The 22,553-nt window shown below is 44.8% G+C and overlaps 1 protein-coding gene across 1 annotated transcript; it reads right to left on the reverse strand.

The window, feature by feature from the left end:
- Positions 1-1,773: 1,773 nt before the first annotated feature.
- Positions 1,774-17,287, reverse strand: LOC122542778 (NF-kappa-B inhibitor alpha-like). The gene is made up of 6 exons (XM_043680814.2): positions 16,798-17,287; positions 11,621-11,720; positions 10,449-10,674; positions 7,877-7,965; positions 6,083-6,343; positions 1,774-4,285 (listed from the first exon to the last, which is right to left on the reverse strand). Exons 1-6 carry the CDS (start codon positions 17,034-17,036, stop codon positions 4,235-4,237), a joined length of 966 nt encoding a protein of 321 aa, XP_043536749.2. The 5' UTR covers positions 17,037-17,287; the 3' UTR covers positions 1,774-4,234.
- Between the last annotated feature and the right edge of the window lie 5,266 nt (positions 17,288-22,553).

Consider the following 22,553-nt stretch of genomic DNA (forward strand, 5'->3'; position numbering starts at 1 on the left):
AGGCAGCGTCAGTGAAATGGAGTTAACATTTTAGGTTGATGACCTTTCATCAGAACTGCGGAGAGATAGAAGTCTAAGGGTTTTTAAGTCAGCGGGAGATGATGGTGAGAAGGGGCAGGAAGTACAAAATGGTGACATTGTGATACTATCCATGGGTAATAATCTGTGGGCCCTAAGCTCTGGGGACACAGGTTCAAATCCCATCATAACAGCTGATGGAAGTTAAATTCAATCATTAAACCCGGAACTGAAAACTAGTCTTAGTGATGGTGACCATGACAACCATCAACAGTTGTAAAAACCAGTCAGGTTCACTAATGCCCTTTGGGAAAGCAAATTGGCCATCTTTACCCCATCTGGACCTACATGTGATACGGCTGACTTTTAATTGCCCTTTGAAATGGCCTTGGACACCACTCTGTTTAAGGGCCAATTAGGGACGGGAAGCACTTGACACCTACATCCCATGAAAGGATAAACAAACAAAACGAGAAAAAGCTCTGCGATCAGGAGGGGGGCAGGTGAGATTAAGCAACAAAGTTTTCTTGATGCAGCAGCCAAAAACAAATGAAATGAAATTGGTATTAAAATGAGGAATTAACAACTTGTGATGATGCTGCTCCTTTAACAAGGTTATGTTGTCCTTGATATTTTTCAGAGATATCGTAAAAGACACAGATTCCGAAAAGTCTAAGTTGAAGTCCAAGATGAAAGCTTAGGCTGAGTTGACCTACTCACAGGTCCGACTCCTGTAGTCCCTTGGAAGGAACCTTCCCCAGTGTTGTTATTATAAGGGGGCATGTCACTTCTTATCATAACCCACGCACCAATCAATTTGGGAACAGGAAGGTGGAACTGAGATGAGGAAGGTTGTTAAGAAGGAAATCCCACCCTTCAGCCATCAACCTCACACCCAACTAGTTTAAGAATCAAAGGGTGGAGTGGGGTGAGGAACAGCATTAAGGTGGTGGTGCCAGAGATGACAGGCTGTTGACCAGGAGGCATGGATTTAAATCCCACTGCATCAGTTTCAAATTCCTTAACAAATCTGGAGTATAAAATACACCATCAGCGATGGTGCGCATGATAACCATCATTGATCATAACAAACCAAAAGAGAAAATGCTGGAAAATCTCAGCAGGTCTGGCAGCACCTGTAAGGAGAGAAAAGAGCTGAAGTTTCGACTCTTTGACAAAGGCTCAGTTAGACTCGAAACGTCAGCTCTTTTCTCTCCATACAGTGCTGTCAGACCTGCTGAGATTTTCCAGCATTTTCTCTTTTGGTTTCAGATTCCAGCATCCGCAGTAATTTGCTTTTATTTTGGTCGTAATAAAACCCATCTGATTCACTAAGTCCTTTAAGGAAGGGATTTGGTCATCCTTTTCCTGTGTGACCTACATGTGACTCCAGACCCACAACAATGTGGTTGATGCTTATATGCCCTCTGTCATGACCCTTGCAAGCCACTCGGTTCAAGGGTAATGAAGGGTGGACCATAAATACCCACATTGTGTGATGTCGACGTGCCGGCATTGAACTGGTGTGAACAAAGTCAGAAGTCACATGACACCAGGTTATAGTCTGATAGGTTTATTTGAAATCATAAGCTTTTGGAGTGCTGATACTTCACCTGATGAAGGAGCAGTGCTCTGAAAGATTGTGAATTCATATAAACCCAACGGACTATAACCTAGTATCGTGTGACTTCTGACATTGCGTGAGACATTTAAAACTTCTCTTGACATCATAACATGAAACCAGATATTTGTTGGTCATTTTTCAATATTATTTATTGTAAAAAAATAAATTTTATAAGACATTATATACAAATGTGTATGAAACAAGTCACTTCCCACACAACTTAAAACATTCCAAAAAGCAGCAACAGAATAAAGTATTTCAGCTAATTACATGGGCATGGCTCACCAATACCCTTCTTTCTCGAATTGGGGAAATTATGAATATGGTGTTAGATTATTTTCCCCATGTTATTGCATCAATCTTTCTCCCATCCTATCTTGTTCCTTCAGCACTCTCAACGGTTGAAATGAAGATTTGCAAAATATTGTCTCCTCTAGTTTGGGTGGGGAGGTGACCCCTAGCTCTAACACTTTGCGCTTTCAAGAGGACCCTGGCTCCCATCCTGCCTGGGAGTGAGAGTGATTCTATCATACAGATGGCAAGAATCTTGATAACACTGGGTCTTTGTCACCTCCTGGCTTCGTTCTGTTGCTTCACGGGTGCATGTTGAAATCCCTAGCCTCGTTTTACACCCCCACTTATTTGTCCCTAGGTTTACCTCCAGTAGCTTGCCACTCCTGAAAGAAACATATTTATATAGTGCAGAGTGGAAAACACCTGGTCAAGATTTCAATTGTAGGGAAGGCTAGATGGAATACCACCATTTCTTCTGTAGTCCCAACATGTTAGAGCTATAGGTAGTCAATTGGCATTTGCTGCAGCTCGGATACAATAGGGTCCAAATTCATTTTTGGGTACAATGCTTGTCCAATTTACCATTGCCCATTCCATTCTACCATCTGAACATGAATTTACACCAACCAGGAGGGATAGGTACAAGGAGGGTATATCAGAGTCCACTAATGGACCCTGGCACTCCATAGGGCCTACAATGCTAGGGTCGAGACCTGGACTGCTGTGCTCAGGTCAAAAAGCCAGGGGCCTCTGCTAGGGGTGGCACTCTTGATTTCTGCCACTGTCAGTGACAGTGCCTGAAATTGGCATCATAAATACAAATAAAGATACATCAAAACATCATCCCTTTCTCCATAAATGTTTACATAATCCACAATATCTACTTGGTATGGTCAGGTACAAGTCCACAGTGAGTTATTAGTTCATCCCAATCCTCAATACCCAGGATATGAATGAAAGGATTTGTATCCATTCTGCCCGTGATCAGCTGTTGAAGCAATTTGCCAAATGCGATGTACATGTGGGTATTCAGAGTTGATAGTGATCCAGAGGGGAGAGTTTGCACAAAGAACCTGGCATAGCACCAACTCAATGATTTATTGCAAAAGGGCCTATGTGAAACAAGACCACAATAAGGTCCATGAGCACATTGGTGGGTTTGACATGACATTTGGGAGAACTGGTATAATTAATGTTGCCATAACATTGAGATTGTCACTGCATCTGTCCCCTGCCTATCCACCATGAAGTTAAACTCTCGGGAAGAAGTTAACAAAGTGAAGCTATGTCATTGTCATTCAGGCTTCAGTCCCACTCGCTGTGGGGCTCACCCCTAGCCTGAGCAGTGCTTCCTATTGAGAGATCCTCAGGTGAGAGGGGAGCTTAGCATCATAGGCCGAGGAGAAACTGGGTTCAGGCATTTCAGCTTCAGTTCCTGTACTATCTCCCTCTCAAGTCAACAGCAAAGGGTGTGATCTCAAGATGAGATTTGAACCCATCGACGACAAGATACCTTCTGGATTTTTGCACCATCCAGTAATGTTGGCCTTGCATTCATACCATGTCGCAGTGCAATCTCTCACTCAACCTAGGGGCCCCCTAGGTGGGCCTGGCTGGAGTTAAAGCACCCCCAGGTAACAGTCTCTCTTCTCATCAGTTTATGTGTATAGACTAAACTTTGAGTTCAGTGATACTAAAAAATAAATGGCCCAGCCCCCTCCCATGGGGTTATTTCTCAAACCATGTGTATGTCATGAGTTAGGCAGGAGTCACCACTGGTCAATGGTTCATAGCTTCAGCCAGGACAAGTGGGAACAAAGAGATGATGTCCCATTCCCCACGACATATTAGCAATAAGCTAAATGAAGTTAACATGCTTCTCTTGCTCCTGTCCTGACTGTGAGAAGCAAGGGCAAGGGGGAATGTCCCAGTATTTCTGTCCTCTAGTTCCTAAGTTCATGTGTAAGCTCCCATCCCATTACTGCCCGGGCTGGTCCTTCACATTCCCCAGTTTCCTCATTTTCCACTAACATTTTCAACAGTATCTCGCAAAGTGCTGGTTTTTTAAGTTACAGTGAGCTCCACATGATACAGTCAGCATCCCGACTTATGGTGACTCATCCTCCAAGTGGCTAGATCTCCCGAGGATCTATGGAAGGATGGGGTCGGTCTGTGGGCCATGGGGTGAGGAAAGGTCACTGCTGTACGTATACTCTGTTTGTAAGTTCCTCTTCAATAACACAATCATTGTTTCAGTTGGAACATAAGTTGATGATCAGCTTTGAGTGTCTTCAGTGATCAATGGAGGGAATGGCCTCTGATTTGAAGATCATCGTAGTCTAGAGGCATCTGTAAGAAAGGAAGAAGGATCAGTATGTTTTCTTACCATTCTTGCCCTGTATTTTCTTCCTCCCCTGAGGATGCTATAGCTACTGTTCTAGTTTTTATCAGGTAAGAGTATGAAGGATTATAGAATCAAGGTGGCTAAATGGTATTAAATATGTGCAGAACAAGCTTGAGGGGCTGAATGGCCACTTCCCTTTTTCACATTCCACAAATGCTTCTTTCGGCACCTCAACCAAGTGGCTAGTCCTTACATTTGAGCTGAAATGAGGGACTGTCCAAATGTTTCGCCCTTACTGGCCACTTAACACTGTGTGCCATGGTCATGTGAAAGGGGAAATCCCTATGATCACAGGATGGTTTCGTGTAGGAGGGTTTTTACCCCATCTAGTCTGTCCCAGCTCTCTGCAGGCGCAACTCACGTAATGTCCTTTCCCTTCCTTTGCGTCTACCCCCAGCACACTCTTCGGGGATGCATCCTAAATCCTATCCACTCTCTGTGTAAGGATTATTTTCCTCATATGGCCATCAATTCATTTGTCAATCTCCCGTGTCATCCCGTTCTCGATTCTTCTACCAATGGGACCAGTTTCTCTCTGTCTACTTTTTTCCAGTTCTCTCATGAATTTGAATACCTTGATCAAATCTGCTCTGACCCTTCTCATTTCCAAGGAGGATAGACCCAATCTATCCAGGTTAAGTCCTTCCTATGTTGTCTCTAATTGACAAATCGCTGTGTGCAGACTCTCTGAGCAACTTTGCAGTTGGGAAGTATAAGTCCCTCATCCCTGGAAACAATCTCATGTATCTTTTCTGATCTCTCAAACACCCTCACTCATCACTGACTTGGCAACTCATCAGTCAGTTAGTTATTCAATTAGTTAGAGAGAGCTAATTCCAAGTCTTAACTTCTACATAAGTTAAGCTGCTAGAACAAGAATCTGGATGTTCTAATTTAGAATTGATCCTGCGCTGTGGTAACAATAGCCAGAATGGATCTTATTTAGACCCAAGATAGTCGAACTATGACAAATCTCCAAGTCGGAAATTGAAGAGGTCTGGATATGGTTGGGGCAGATTGTTAAGATTCAATCTGTGGTTGAGGTCCTGACTGTGCATTGTAGGTTTGTCCCACCTCACCTTCACCCAATGCTTGTACTCACAAGAAAATTAAGCACAACATTTAGGCCCGACCCACCACTGCTAGCACTGGGTGTGTTGTATTGCAGTAGGCACTGTCTTTAGGCTGAGGTGTAAAACTGAGGCCGTGTATGCCGTCTGAGGTGGTGTTAAAAATCCCACAGTTGCCCTTTCAAGGAAGATCATTGGAGTTCTCCCTGGTCACCTGGAGCCAATGACCCTCAAGTAACACCACAACAACTTCAATCTGGTTGTCTCCAAATTGCCATTTGTGAGATTTTGCTGTCATCATCTTGTCTGCCTGTTTCCATTCATTACAAAGGTCACTTCAAAAGTGCTTCAATGGCTATAAGGGACTTTGAAAGACAGAAAGGCTTGCATATATTTCTTGCCTCACATGACCTAAGGACATCTCAAGGTACCTTACATCCCACAAAATACTTTGGAACTTCCCAAGATTGTGAATGGCGACATAAAAATGCAATACCTTATTACGCTTGCTCTCTGAAGTGGGAGCCATGTCAGCCATGATCTAATTGAATGGCAGAGCTGGCCTGAGACAGGAGATGCTGAATGGCCTCCCACTGCTCTGATTTGCCCTCTCCCGACGCTTGCCTCATGCAGACGCATGTTTTTTTGCGAACCCGCGGTAGAGAGGCTCACCTCGCAGTCTGACCGGGCGTCCCACTCTGGCTCAGACTCGGAATCAGAGGACTCATACAGCGGGATCATCGAGGAGTTGGTGAGCTGAGAAAGCTGCTCCCGGATCTGGAGGTCCGGCCGGCCTGCTGTCAGGTGGAAGGCCGTGCAGCTGTTGTACATTAACCGGTTGACATCCACGCCCCGCTCAATGAGGAGCTGAACCACCTCCCGATGCTGAAACTCCACCGCCAGGTGCAGGGGTGTCCTCCCACTGTTTGGTTCCTGTCAGCACAGCCACAGGGACAAGGTCACGGCTTATTCCAAGTACAATTCAAAAGGACATTAAAAAAAAAACTTTCCTCCAATTTGATCCCTTCCACCTCAACCTACAATCAGCACCTCACGAGGCCAGAATGTTTTGTGGGATCTTGCTAAGTGTAAAATGGCCTGCCCTTGAAAAGGCAGTTACCATCCTGATGATGAGAGGAGTTCTCCCCAATGTCTTAGTGCCAAAATTTATCCCTCAACCTATTTAAGAATGAAAGGAATAGGAGCAGGAGTAGACCACTCAGCCCCTCGTGTTCGCTTTGGCATTTAGTACAATCACGGCTGATCTCGGGACTTCAACTCCGTCTCTGATCCTCTCCCCACATTCCTCGATTCCCCAGGAGGTCAAAGCTCTGCCTGCAAATGAACAATCTGCTCATTCTCGCTCATTATTCTGTGTCACAGCTTGTTGTGCACCAGCTGGCTGCCAGGTTTTCTACATTTCAACAGTGACTGCACAAACTTGAAAAAAAATTCTTAATCGGAATGTTCTGAAGTTGTACTAGGTGCTATAGAAACGGGGACAATAGCATAGCGACAATGTTTGTGACCTTTCAATCCAGACTCCAGATCCACAGCAATGTGGTTGACTCTTAACTGCCCTCTGAAATGACTTAGAGAGCCACTCAGTTCAAGGGCAATTAGGGATGGGACCCTGACCTTGTCAGTGATGCCCATACCCTCAAGAACAATAAACAAAGTATTAATTTTTCCAGAAGGATTGACTGTAACCCATAGTATTGTGTAGGTAACACACACACTCATATGAGCTATTGTGGCACAGTGTGTACTGTCCCTAAACTTGATCCAAAAGTCCTGGGTTCAAATCCCACTCCACAACATCATGGCCAAGAAAGGCGTGTCTGTGTAAATCCTTCCAATGCACACCAATGGCGGCTAGTAAGAGCAGGACAGATTCCTGTTCAACTGTGTGATGTAAAAGACATTGGAGCCTCTCCCATCACTATCTCTAGCTCCAGTCGACAATATGCACATAAAAAAGTTAATGAGTCGACATCAATTTGGATCCTCTGAGGCTTTGATCTGTAACACCACCACAGCTTGGAAGGTGAGTGGGAAACGTACCTATAAGATTATAAGAAATAGGAGCAGGAGTAGACCACTTGGCCCCTTGAGCCTCCTCTACTGTTCAATAGCATCAATGGCTGACCTGACATTCCTCACATCCACTCTCCTGCGTTTTCTTTACTGATCAAGAATCTATCTATCTCAGCCTTAAATATACACAAGAACTCTGCCCCCACAGCTCTCTGTTGGCAAGGAGTTCCAAAGACTCCAGAGAAGAACTTCCTTCTCATCTCAGTCTTAAATTTGCACCCCTTTATTCTGAGATTATGCCCTCTGGTCCTAGACCTTCCCACGAGGGAAATATCCTTTCAGCATTTACCCCGTCAAGCCCCAACAGAATCCTGTATGTTTCAATGAGATCACCTCTCATTCTTCTAACTCAAGTGAGTAGGGTCTTACCTGAGCATTAATGTTGGCTCCTGAAGCTAGCAATCGCGCCACTGTTTCACAGTCTCCTTTCATTGCTGCGATGTGAAGACATGTGTGACCTGTGGTGGAAAAAAATCAGTGTTTAATACTCAACTCACATGAGGTACGGTCAAGCCTTGCTCCTGTCTACAAATTCCCCAATGAGCAAGATCGAAACTCCAGGTCAGGATGTTACTTCCCTAGGTTGTGCTGAGTGAATGAACTCAATCTGGGCATTCACTTGGTCTCAGTGCCTCAAGGAGAGTTAAGTTGAGTTGCCTGATGATTACCTATGGGCAGCACGGTGGCTCAGTTGTTAGCACTGCTGCCTCACAGCACCAGGGATCCAGATTGAATTCCAGCCTTGGGCGACTGTCTGTTCTCACATTCTCTCTGTGTCTGCATGGGTTTCCTCCGAATGCTGTTCTTTGCTCCCACAGTCCAAAGATGTGCAGGTTAGGTGTGTTGGCCATACTAAATTGTCCATAGTGTTCAGGGATGTGCAGGCTAGGTGCCTTAGTTAGGGGTAAATGTAGAGTAATAGGGTAAGTGAATGGGTCTGGTTGGATTACTCTTCAGAGGGTCGGTGTGGCCTTGTTGGGTCGAATGGCCTGTTTCCACACTGTATGGATTTTATGATAACAGCAAGTGTGTTTCCCGCCATGCACAACTCAGGCAAGGAGAGGATCAGACTTGAATGTGATGCTCCTACTGTTGAATAGTCTGAACACTGTATAGGATCAGACATGAGGAACAGTAGGCTGGGTGGGCAAGTGAAGAGCAAACACTACCTATCCCAATCCCTAACTTCATCATATCCCAGAACTATTATACACACCAGCAAGGAGTCATGGATTTACACAGAATGTCTGTTGCAGAATAAGGTCATTTAATCCAAGGTTTTTGTCCTGATGTTTATGCCCCATACAATTCACCTCCCATTCCACCCTTCTCATCTCAGACCTTAACAGCTCATTTTATCACTTTTTCTTTCATGAGGTTCTCTGGTTTCACTTTTGAATGCATCCAATCCATTTGCCTCTATCACATTCCAACCATTCTTTGAGTATAGAGGTTTCTCATTATTTCCACAGAGTATTTAACAATGACTGCCTTAAATGTTTGCCTCCCAGTTTTGGAATTTCCCTTAAGCAGAAACATTCTCTCCACTGTCCAACACATACTATAAACCTCCAGCTGGTATTCTCTATATTCCATAGAGAAATAACCAAACCTATGTAATCCTCCCAACAGCTACAATTCCTCAGCTTACTCATTCATGGGATGATTGTGTCCACTGGCATGGGCAGGATTTGTCACCCATCCTATGAACTGAGTGATTTGTTCAACTGTTTCAGAGGGCAGTTAAGAGTCAACCACATTGTCTGGGTCTGGAGTCACATGTAGGCCAGACCAGGTAAGGATGGCAGATTCCTTCCCTAAAGCACATTAGTGAACCACAGGGGTTTTTCCAATAATGATTGATTCACAGTCATCCTTACTGAGACTAGATTTTAACTCTAGATTTTATTAATTGAATTTTAACTCCACCAGATGCTATGATGGGACTTGAACCCATGATTTCATTGCATTAGCCTTGACCTAAGCAGTGCGGTGGCTCAGTGGTTAGCATTACTGCCTCACAGTGCTAAGGGACCTGGGTTCGATTCCATCCTTGGGTAACTGTCTGTATTGAGTTTACACATTCTTCCCATGTCCGCGTGGGTTTCCTACTGGTGCTCTGGTTTCCTCCCACAGTCCAAAGATGTATGGGTTAGGGTGTATTGGCTATGATAAATTGCCCATAGCATCTAGGGCTGTGCAGGCTAGGTGGATTGGCCATGGGAAATGCAGGGTTACAGGAATGGGGGAGAAGGATTGTGTCTGGGTGGGATGCTCTAGAGGGGGTCAGTGGAGACTCGATGGGGCAAATGGCCTGCTCCCATACTGTAGGGAGTCTATGACCTAGGTTACTCATTCAGTGACATTCCCACTATATCACCATCTCTTTGTACTTGCACTTTCTCCAGTGTTGCCATGTTAAATTCCCTTTAAGATTTAGTTGCTGTGCACAGTTCATTTATTTGCATTGGGCTCCTTGAAATGCATGGCTGCTCAAATGGATTATTTCATTGCAGAATCAGGTCTGGATAAAACCCTTCGCTGTGCACACCCATGCAGCTTGGTGGCACCCACGCTGTAGGCCCTTCCAATCGTATAGAGACCAAGACTATGCAAGTGGGAGAGAGCTGGTGAGAAAGGAGGATGGTCATTAAGCCTTATCATGGCGTTACTCATGCATTGCTGTAACATGTTCAGCTGGGTTAGTGGGCGAGTCAAAGAGTGTGGTGTTGGAAAAGCACACCCGTTCAGGCAGCATCCGAGGAGCAGGCGAATCAATGTTTCGAGCATATACCCTTTAATGTTGACTCTGCTGCTCCTCGGATGCTGCCTGACCAGCTGTGCTTTTCCAGCAGCACATTCTTCGACTCTGATCTGCAGCATCTGCCGTCCTCACTTTTTTCCTAGGTCAGTGGGCAAACCAAGTGAGCAAAGAAATTACCGCAGTAATTACGCCATTCCAGATCCTGTGCTTGGCGCTGTTGGGTGATGTTGCTGGTGCCCATTGGATCGAGGAGTGCATCAACGCAGTCCAGGTCCCTCTGCTCGCAGGCCAGGTGCAACGGGGTATTCCCGAAGCTGTCTAAACTCTCCAGGTCCGCCCCAGTCTGTGCCAGCTCCCTGGTCACTCCTGGCATCCTCATGATCACTGACAAATGCAAAGGGCTCTGGAAAAGGGTGAGGAAATAAATAAAAACTGTGAAACCTTCAGAGAAATCAACGACTGATTCTCCATTGCCACAGGAGCAAAGATAAAGCGAGTAAGTCTCCGGAAGATAGGAACTGACAGATTACGGATTAACACTGACTAGCCTTTGTTGACAATCCCTTATTGCCCTCGAACTAGACACTGATTGGCTGAGAGAGGAAGGATGTGTGGAGATGGACTTTCTGAATACAAGGTCCTACCTATTACTGTATGGAACATCCAGCAACATGTAAGTAAGAGAGGAACAACATCACATCTTCACACCAGGCATTTTATAGACTTAATATTGAGTTGTGAATCCACTCTCATTCCATCTGTTTCTTTTAGTTTCACTTGTCACATTTTGTGTCACCATGTTTTCTCTCCCTTCCCCCCTACTCCAGTGGGATTACCTGCTCTTTCCAGTCTGGACACACCATTGTTCTGCCACACTCACATTCCAATCACTTAATCTAAACAATCAAAATCCTTTCTCGCCTGGCACTCCACCCCCTCTCCCCTCAACACCACCCACCACCCCCTCATCAAATATTGCATTAATGTTGCCCTCTCCACATTTCACTTCAGCTCTGAAGCCCAAAACATTAGCTTGCTCTCTCTCTCTCCATGGATGCAGCACGACCTGCTGTGATTCCAGGATTTTTTTGTTTTCAGTGCAGATTCCAGCATCTGCAGTAACTTGCTCCCACAAAGTGTAAGTAAACTCCACTGCACACCCATGCGATAATCTCAAATTGGCACACTCGTCATTATTCAGCAATTGGTGTCCAATCACAGAAACGCATCTATCGGCCAATGTTATGTTCTGAGTTATGAAAGCACAGGCTGGCCTTCCTTTCTCCCAATGTCCCTTGTTATCGCCATTTTCAACTAGACATGGGAGGAAGGACAAAAGGGAGACTCACCTGTCGGGACTTGTTGCGGATGTCAATAACGGATGGTTCAGACCGCAAGAGGAAACTGGCAATGTCAGGGCGCTGGTGCAGAATTGCCAGATGGAGGAACCTGGGAGAAAAGAGGAAGGACACAGAGAGAGAGAGAGATGAGAGAGGTTAATAAAGGTGAACAGGGTGAAATAGTGCAGAGTGCAAATTTCCTGAGAAAATGCAGCCTGCCTAAACTCAAGTCCCACTTTGGAATTGAGTAACAGTTTCCACATTAACTGGCAGTCGTACAATTAAAGCACAAGCAAAATATTGATGCATCATCTTTAAGCGGGGAATTCCAAGAATCATTCTTACTGGAAATGAACCAACCTTTTCAATAAGAGGGGAAGGGAAGTCAAAAACAGAACACATTTACATCCAGAGTTTTGCTTCCTTCTTATCCAATTTCCTTCCACATCCAAACAACAACAACTTGCACTTATATATCACTTTTAACTATGACAAGAAAGTTCCAGGGTTTGTTCTAGGGCAATATTTGGCATCAACGTGTATTTGCATAGTATCTTATTAGCTGTGAGGCACTTTCTAATTATTATCAAATAAAATTTGACACTATAAGGCCAAAGATGTAGGAGCTGAAATAGGCCATTCAGTCCATCGAGTCTAGGCAGAAGTGGGTACTGCAGGTGCTGGAGATTAGAGTCAAGATTAGAGTGGTTCTGGAAAAGCACAGCAGGTCAGGCAGCATCCGAGGAGCAGGAAAATCGACGTTTCGGACAAAAGCCCTTCATCAGGAACTTTTGCCCGAAACGTTGATTTTCCTGCTCCTCGGATGCTACCTGACCTGCTGTACTTTTCCAGCTCCACTCTAATCTTGAGTCCATTGAGCCTGCTATGGCATTCAATGAGATCATGGTTAATCTGATCTCAATTCTTGACTCCACTTTCCTGCATAATCATTGATACCCTTACTGATTAAAAATCTATCTCAGCCTTGAATATACTCAATGACCCAGCCTTGTCAGCCATCAGTGGTAAAGAATTCCACAGATACACTATCCACTATCCTTACCTACGTTTTAAATGGGTGATCCCTTATCCTGTGGTCCGCAGCTCTCCCACAAAGGGAAGCAACCTTACTGCTTCTACCCTGTCAAGTCCCCCAAGCGTCTTATGTTTCAATAAGGACACCTATCATTTTTTTCTCAATTCTAATGAGTATGACCCAACATCTCCTCTATACTCAGGACCAACCTAATAAACCTTCTCTAGACTGCCTCCAGTGCTTGTATATTAAGCCAAAACCTAAGGATTCTTAGCTAAATCTGAGGAGATATTAGGATGGATGACAATACGTTTGGTAAACGACATAGGTTGTAAGGGAGGAAAGAGAATTGGAGAGATACCAGGAGGGGATTCCAGAGCAAAGGGCATAATTTGAACATTAGCAAGAAAATACCTCTTAAGCATGTCCTTGATTTCCTCACCCTCCACTACTGATGACCACGCCTTTAGTCTCCTAGGCTCTGACACTGAATTCTCTCCCTAAATCTTCCTGCTTCTCTCTCCTTTTTTTAGATGTCCCCACCTCTTTATTCAAGCATTTGGATGCCTAGGAGACACCTTGGGAATTTTTCCCCACATTGAACACAAATGCAAATAGATGTTTCCTCCATTACAACCTCTGCTTTTTACCAAATCTACTGTCATCCATCCTAATACTTTGTCAACTTTAGCTAAGTATCCTTAGATTTTGGCTTAATATTGGAGGCAGTCTAGAGGATTGCACACTGTCCTTTTGCTAATTTTAAAATTTGTTGGTGCAGATTTAGTGGTCACCAAAATGCACATCCTCTCAAAGCTCATTGAAGCTAGCAAGTGAACAGGTGAGTCATTTCGTCCAAGCTCGGGGAGTGTTTCACTTCTGTACCACTCATTCTGAGTCCTCTCAGAGTGTGATGGTGAAAGGCGAAGTTTTTCTCGTTTCCACCTCCAAGGCTGTATGCATTCCTGTCGAGGCATTTCCACCTGGGTTTCCCCGGCCTCTGCTTCGAAACCGAGCCGGTTCAAAACAGGAATGGCTCAAAGTCACTCTTCATTAATCTTATGCTGAGTTAGCGAGTCTGAGTCAGAATGGATGGACGGTGCCAACACATGACCAAAAACAACAGTCTAAACATTAAGCAAAGTTATTCACCTGCCATAGCAGCCTAACCAAATATTTAGTTAATGGTGTAGCTTAGCAAAAAGAAATAATAATTTGAATTCTCACGATGAGGAGGAACCGGTATTGGACAGGGGTGTGGACAAAGTTAAAAATCACACAACTCCAGGGTATAGTCCAACAGATTTATTGGAACTTCTGGCTTTCGGAGCGCTGCTCCTTCGTCAGGTTGTGATTTTTAACTTAAATTCTCACATCAAAGGGAGTTGTGTTACACTTGATTTGTACTAGAATAGATCATCTCTATTTTCACAGCTCCAACCCCAGTGATAAGCCAGGTAAGGAATACTCAAGAGAGCTGGAGGTATTTTACCAACATTTCCTCAAATGGAATTTCCATGGACTTTATCAAGAAACACAGGGACTTTTACCAACAGGAAATGGGAGATTTTGAAGTACAAGAGAAGTGGGATAATCTTGGAAACAGGTCAATGAGTCCATGCTGATATTTAAACTACACACGGGTTTCCTGTTGTCATCCTTCAGCTCACCCCTTCCTGTTTATCACGTTAACCTTTTCTCCCTCTCCCTGCTTCTCCTTAAAGGCACAAATAAATGCAAAATGCTGCAGATTGTGAAAATCTAAAAGAAATTACATGAGTAACTCAGCGGGAACTCAGTTCTGAAGACATCATATCAAATTTGAAACATTAACTCTGCTTTCCCTCCACAGATGCTGCCAGACCTGCTCAGTTTCTCCAGCACTTTCTGCTTTTATCCCCTCTGCATTTCGGCTATTCCCCTCCTCAAGGGAGTGAGTTCCACATTGTCCCCACTCTCCAAGTAAAGACGTTTCTCTTGTATACTCGATTGAATTGATAACTCAAATTTACAGCCCCTGGTTCTACTGTCCCAACAAGGAGAAACACTTTCTTTGGCCATCTCCCACTCATTCATTATTTTTAATGCACTCAATCTGAGCTTAGTCCTCCGTCTTTACTTGAGAGAAAACAGCCCCTGTCTTAGTGGTTGTTCAGCATTGTAAAGGCCTTAGCTGGAGCACATTTGTCCTAATTATTAGGTAAAAAATGGGGTTTTTTTGGTTAGCTAGAAATGGAACACCAAAAGACAGACAACCGGAAGCAATCATGTGTTTAGATGGTGACAGTGTTAATGTGGCAGATGTTGTTACTAAATGGGAGCCGTACAGTCCCTGTTTAGTGATGTGTGAGAGGGAATCAGCCTGGTTTTTCCTTCCTTGGTCACTAACCAGGGAAGTGTAGCAAAATGCCCACTTTCCAAACCTGTGACCTCAGTCCACCACATGGACGGACAATGCATGGGAACACCACCCCCGGCAAGTTCCCTTCCAAGATATGCACCACCCTGACTTGGAAATATTTCGCCATTCCTTCACTGTCATTGAGTCATTACCTCCCTAACAACACCGTGAATGCTCATGCACCCCAAGGACTGCAGCGACTCAAGTTTGCAACTCATACCAGCTTCTTAAGGGGCAATTAGAGATGGGCAACAAACACTCCTCTAGGCAGTGATGCCCACATAGCCGAGAACAAACAAGAAAGATTCTGGATAGAATAAAATAGAAGCAGGAAGATTCAAAATAAGGCGGATTTAGGACTGAATTGAGGAGGAACTTATTCACCCAAAGGGTTGTGAATCTGTGGAATTCCCTGCCCAGTGAAGCAGCTGATTCATAATTAAGGGTTATGGTGAACGGGCGGGTAAGCGGAGCTGAGTCCACAAAAAGATCAGCCGTGATCTTATTGAATGGCACAGCAAGCTCAATGGGCCGAATGGCCTACTCCTGCTCCTATTTCTGACATTCTTATGTAATTAAAGTGCATCATTCTTCTCTCTGTCTCTTTCACATTCTCTCTCTCCCACATATAGATTCTTTCCTGCTCCATTCCTGCACTTGGCAAACGGTAAGGACTGAATCCCTCCTTTTCATTCCGCACATAATCCCTGGCCAAGGCAGAGAATCAAGATCTATTGCAAGGGAGCCAATATGTTCCTGAAAATGCAACTCCAGCTCAGGCCAGTAATGGCATTTCCAAACTTTGCTGGATTTTATTCAAAGCGGTCTTTCCCTCTGTGCAGTAAACAGTGGTCAGAACAGAATGAGATTGACCAGAATAAAGGCTAGACTTTGAGTGCCCGTCTATGAGATCTGCTCCCACTCAGGACAGTCAATCACAAATGTCTGGGCCAACTGCACCAGTTGCTGTGCCAAGGGAGTGCCACGCTGTCAGAGGCGGATAACGTGCAGGGTGGTTGGCTCAATCCGAGTTCTCTAAACTGGGTTAGACTGGTTCCAAAGAGGAGTCCTATTGATTCAAAAAGATTGGGCAAGGGCTACTTCAGCCAAGGTGGGATGAAGGATCTCCTTCCGGCCCGGAATTCTTAACCAAAACAGAAATTGCCGGAAAATCTCCATGGAGAGGAATCAGAATTAACGTTTCGGGGCTGGGTGACCCTTCTCCAAAACTCATTCATTAACTCCGTCTCCCCATCTAGTTGTAAAAGCATTTGCTGGAAAAGCTCGGCAAGTCTGGCAGCACTCTGTGGAGAAAAATCAGAGTTAACGTTTTGAGCCTGGTGATCCTTGCTCAGAACCCAGGAAGGGTCACCAGACCCCGAAAGGTTAACTCTGATTTCTGCCCACAGACCTGCTGAGCTTTTCCAACACATGCCGTCTTTGCCCCCATCTACCTGTGCTGCCAGACATTGTCTGGCACTGCTGCCTGCCAGTATCCAAGCAAAAGCGGATCATCTATCCGACCATCCTCGCTTTTCTGCTTGTGGGATCTTCCCGTGCACCAAGTTCCCGCATTGCAACAACAACTGCACCCTCCAGAGCACCACGGGGTGGTGAAAGGGGACCGTGTCGTTGTTGCTTTCCCTCGCCTGGAGGTAAGCATTAGCCCTGATTCCCCCACCCCACCCCAACCCTCCAAGCGAATTGGAGTTCATTTTCACACAATGTTGAGGCGACTTTGAAACTTACGTGTCTCCGTCTTCAGTCCTGAACTTTGTCCAACTCTGGAGTGGTCTGTCCACACTCCCACTGGCGACGTTCAGGTAAACCAGCTGGTCAGTGACACTGCTCAGGCTCTCGTCCGCTTCCTTCATGGAATCGATACCACTGTCCAGTCTCTCGCCTTCCAGCCCAGGCTTTGCATCCTGGAATTTGCCATCTCTGTCACTGGCCCGAAATTCCCTGAAATTGACTGAGACATCAGCCATTTTTTTCTCATTCACCCAAAAAAAGAAACACTTTCTTGCTACTTTTGAGGACAAAGCCCACACACGCACATACCCTTCTCCGGAATATCGCACAAAATTAAGATCAGCAAATGTAGGCGGAGACAATTATATATATATATATATATAGATATAAACTCCGCCTCTCTATGAGTCTAAAAGTGGGGGATTACCACAGACGTGATTCCGGGTGCTTTTTACAAATGACTAATTATATTACTGTACTTTACTGTCTTTTCTACATCCCCTGACTTTTTTTTTTCTCCTTTACTTTATTTCCTCATCTTGGACTCTCCTTTTGTTTAAAGAAACACCCTAAACCTTTTCAAGTGACCTGCATTTCAAATTTAATGCAAACGGAAGGAAATGGTTTTTCAACATTTCCTGTCACTTATACACACAACAAAAATTGGGGGCTAGGTAACTTAAAATAGAAGTCCCCTCCCTCCTGTGGATATTTATAATTGCAGCAAACTTTCCTAAAAACTAAATTCAGAACATTGAGAGATTTGTTTTTAGTACCAGTGGAAGTTAGGGGATGATGTGAAGGACATTTTTTTGTTAAGATAATCAGAAGAAATTGAAAAACATTTTAAAAATTATTTTCTCCCTTTGTTTTCAATTTGGAGCAACTGGGAAAAAAACAGTATGTTTATAGGAAAGGGTTTGGAGGGATATGGGCCAGGAGCAGGCAGGTAGGACTAGTTGAGTTTGGGATTATGGTTGGCATGGATTGGTTGGACCAAAGGGTCTGTTTCTGTGCTGCATGACTCTATTTTGTGTTGTAGATTCCTCAGTTGGAGTTGCCCAGGGAGCACACACTCTATACAGTATCACAGAATTATGACTGAACAGGAGGCCATTCAGTCCATTGTGCAAGGCCTATTATCTAATCCAGCTCTTTTGTCCAGTGCCAACTCCCTTTTCCCAAAATCACTGCACACGTTACTATCTGAAAACAAAACATCCTGAAATATCTGCACGCTGGCTGGTATCCCATCATCAGGTCACTCTTTATTTACTTGTGCTCAGTACACTTGGCTGTGACCAGCCAGCTCAGAATCAGTCCCTGAAGTGAGGAGCTTTTGAATCTCCTGTTTATTTTTTTTTATCCCCTTCAAGGAGGAGAGTCCTTGCACGTGCACACACTCACACTGATCCAGCTCTCAAAAGGAAAACACCCGAGTGGCCAGTGACAAGCAGTGCTCTTCACAAAAAAGGGCAATGTTGTGTGATCAAACAGTGAAGGGGAGGGCAGGGACTAAATCAAAATAGAGTTGGAGGGGGAAATGATGCACTCCACTCCCTGCGGCGCCCACCTCTCCCTGAACAACTCCAGGGTGTTGGTGGACACCGCGTGCTCCTTCTCCAAGGACACCCGGGCCCTAACGTAACCGCGGAAGAGGGGCAGGCAGTCGGCCCTAACGACCCCCTCCACGGCCCGCTGCCTCGACCTGTTAATGGCCAGTTTGGCCAGGCCCAGGGGCAGACCCACGAAAAGGTCTTCAGACCTGCCCTCCCTCCTCCGTACCAGGTGCCCGAAGATCAGGAGCGTGGGACTGAAGTGCAACCAAAAGCAGAGGAGGAGGTTTTTGAGAAAATTAAAAAGGGAGTGCAAACGCCCACACCCAATATACACGTGGTCCATGGACTCCACAGAGCCACAGAACAAGCAGTTGGGCTGGGAGTCCGTGAACCACTGCAATCTGCGGTTGCAGGGGACTGCTGCGTGCAGCACCCTCCACCCCAGATCCCCGAGAGAAAGGGGGAGGACTCCCGCGTAGAGAGCCCTCCACTGGGGATGCCCACCGCCCGGTGGCAAATGGGCACGCCAAGGCGTGTCCGGACAGTGGATGAGGGAGAAGAGGTGGACAGTGTGCAGCAGCAGTCTATACAGGGCAATCTCCTGTTTATTTTTTTTTTCTTTATTTTCTTTCCACCACCAGGAAGAATGACACAAACCTGATCCAATTGCGGGTTTTCTCATTGAATTTAAATTCTACCAGTGGATATTGTAGGATTGTAGGATTTGAACCTGTGTCCCCAAGAGCAGAAGCCTGTCCCCTCCCCATCTCCTCTCCTTGGATTACAAGTCCTGTGACCTTACCTCTCTCCCACCATCTTACCCACCAACCCAGTGTAAGAGGTCAGTCTGGATAATGACGAGATGTGGAAACCCTAGCTGCTGTTTATTGTCCCTGTTCCATCATGGCACTTTCCTGCCCTCTGGTCAATAGGTGGTTCAGGAATTTCCTTGTTGGGACCTGCCCAGGCCCCTCTAGTATCAGTATTGGTTTCCCCTCTTCACGCCCATCATCACTCAGTAAGGAAACATGCAAAGTAGAACTAGCTAGATCTTTCACAAGCACGGGCTGGGAATCTGATCCGGGTGCTTCTACACATACGATTAACCTGCTGACCGTGCTACTCACGAGTCACCAGCTGGAATGTAATCTAAACATAAATCAAAGTTATACATAGAGGAAGTGAATGTGTGTAGTGCAGCAGGTCCTGGTTGTGGCTCATTCGGAAACACTCCTACATCCTAGTTGTCAGGTTCCAGGCATTTAACCCTCTCCAGGACTTAAGCACAAACATTCCAGTGCAGAACTGAAGCAGTGCTGGTCGAAGTTTTGTCTTTCACACAAAACATTAGACAGTGGTCCTACTTCCCCTCTCAGGTGGTGGTAAAACTTCCTTCAAGGTGAGAGGAAAGAGATTTTAAAAAAGACATGAGGGGCAACTTTTTATGCAGAAGGTGGTTTGCATGTACAATGAACTTCCTGAGGAAGTGGCAGGTGCGTGTACAATTACAACGTTTAAAAGACATTTGGATAAGTACATGGGTAGGGAAGGTTTGGAGGGATATGGGCAGGCATAGAGTCATAGAGATGTACAGCGTGGAAACAGACCCTTCGGTCCAACCTGTCCATGCTGACCCAATCTAGTCCCACCTGCCAGCACCGAGCCCAGATCCCTCCAAATCCTTCCTGGGCAGGTTGAACTAATCTAATTTAGGGTTATGGTTGGCATGGACTGGTTAGACCAAATGGTCTGTTTCCATGCCGTATGACTCTATGAGTATTTCAAAGAGATTTTGGGATTATAAAAAGTGAAAAAAAAAGTGGATATTGTAAATTGGAAACAGAAACAGAAATCGATGGAAAAGCTCAGCGGGTTTGACAGCATTTGTGGAAAGAAATCAGAGTTAACGTTTTGGGTTGGGTAATCCTTCCTGGATTCTAAGGAATGATCACCAGACCCAAACATTAACTCTGATTTCTCTGCACAGATGCTGCTAGACCTACTGAGCTTTTCCAGCAATTTCTGGTTCTGATTTATAGTTCTTTCAGTTTTTATTAACCCAGAGACCCAGGTAATGTTCTGGAGACCTGGATTCAAATGCCACCACGGCAGATAATGGAATTCAAATTAAATAAAAAAATCTGGAATTAGAGATCTAATGATGATCATGACCCCATTGTTCATTGTTCAAAAAGAAACTCCATCTGGTTCACTAATGTCCAAAGAAAACTGTCATCTTTACCCGGTCTGGCCTACATGTGACTCCAGACCACAGCGATGTGGTTCACTCTTAATTTCCTTCTGGACAATTAGGGATGGGCAGGGACACCCAATTCCTGCAAATGGCAAAAAAAGCCTGGAAGCTCAAAGTGAGCCATGTGTTCCCCCTGCTGGTGTAGTATTGTAACTGCATACTGACCAAACTGGTTTTATTATCTGAAGTCACAGGTTAATAATTTAGATGGTAACCTTCCAGCAGAGAATCCTGACTGAAGAGGGTTAACCTCCTGACCACCATCTACAAGGCACAAATCAGGAGTGTGAAGCCCAGTTGCCTGGATAAGTGAAGTTTCAACCATTTGTATACAGTCAACGAGATGCAGTACAGCAACCCAAGTTGAAATCACCAGGACAAAGCGCCCCATTTGATTTTTGTCAGGTTATAGATATTCATGACTCTGTGACTGCAGGAGTAGGCCATTCAGCCCCTTGATCCTTTCCGCCATTAATGAGATTATGACTAATCTGTGACCTAACTCCATATACCTGCCTTTCACACGTTTCCTTTAATACCTTTGCTGAACAAAAATATTTCTCAGATTTAAAATTAACAACAAAGACTGAGAGGGAGTATTTTTTCACCTTTTGCTTTTTTGGAATTTTGTTTACCCAGTCTATATTCCTTTTCCACCCATAGTGTATATGTAAACCATCTATCTTATGACTTTATTGTGAATGAGTGTGTGTGTGTGCATTTGGAGCTCTGAAGATGTACCGTTTAAGTATCATAAATTACAAATCCTATTCTGTGCTATTGCTGTTCAGGTTAAATGTGTTACAATACAGAGTTTTTTGATGTGAATTGTTTTTGTCTTCAGTAGCAGTCATTCAGGCAAATTGATCATCTCATTGGGATTTTATACATTTTGTGAAATTTAGAGAAAAGGAGCATCACAGCACAGGAGCGCCATCAGATGACAAGTAAATGTATTGCAACAGCTTCATAAAATGCTCAGTCCTCTCCCAAGCTTTGATCAAATTCCTTTCAAAGTCTTGGGCCGGTGGCTCATCATTTGTTCTGTCACCAGTAAACTGTCAGTCCAGACTTCAGGATGTAAACCTTTAGCCTGATGCTATGGTGTAACACTAAGTGAATGCTGCCCTGTCAGAAGTGCTGTATATTGGATGAGAGATTCCTGTTCGATCTCCCAGACTCGATGGGCTGAATGGCCTAGTTCTTGTGGTCTTATGGCTCTCCACATCTAGAATAAAACAGAATTGCGGATGGTGGAGATCACAGAGAGAGAAAGAAATTGCTGAGGAAACTCAACTGGTCTGACAGGATTTGTGGAGAGAAAGCTGAGCTAAAGTTTTGATGAAGCATCACTGGACGTTAATTCTATTTCTCCCTCCACAGATGCCGCCAGACCTTCTGAGTTTCTCAGACAATTTCTGTTTTTTGTTTCGGATCTCCAATATCTGCAGCTCTTAGTTTTATTTATTCTCTCTACTCAGGATCAAACACTGTGGACAATCAATCATCGCGATCTCTCTCCAATCTGATTTCAGTGATTGAAGATGCCCTGAGTGAAGACTGTGACATCAAAATCACAATCAAACCCTGTGAAAATGTACTCCAAACGTGGCTGGGCCCAGACTGCTGAGAGTGTCTCTTTATGTGGATGGTCTTACTCTCAGGCCCTATATTCTGATTACTGCAATTCCTCCAGGGTTACTCCAGCACCTTTGCTATCAGACAGCATTGTTCACTTCTGAGTCAGAGAGTGCTGGGTTTGAATTCCATCCTGGACACTTAAGCATAGATGTTCCTAGTTCCTGGGCTGCTGGAGCACAGAGCTGAAAATGTGTTGCTGGAAAAGCGCAGCAGGTCAGGCAGCATCCAAGGAACAGGAGAATCAACGTTTCAGGCATGAGCCCTTCTTCAGGGCCCGAAACGTCGATTCTCCTGCTCCT

The sequence above is a fragment of the Chiloscyllium plagiosum genome, unplaced genomic scaffold (genome assembly GCF_037043375.1).
Source record: "Chiloscyllium plagiosum isolate Xiang-an unplaced genomic scaffold, Cpla_swu_hap1 HiC_scaffold_47, whole genome shotgun sequence".
NCBI classification, from domain to species: Eukaryota; Metazoa; Chordata; class Chondrichthyes; order Orectolobiformes; family Hemiscylliidae; genus Chiloscyllium; species Chiloscyllium plagiosum.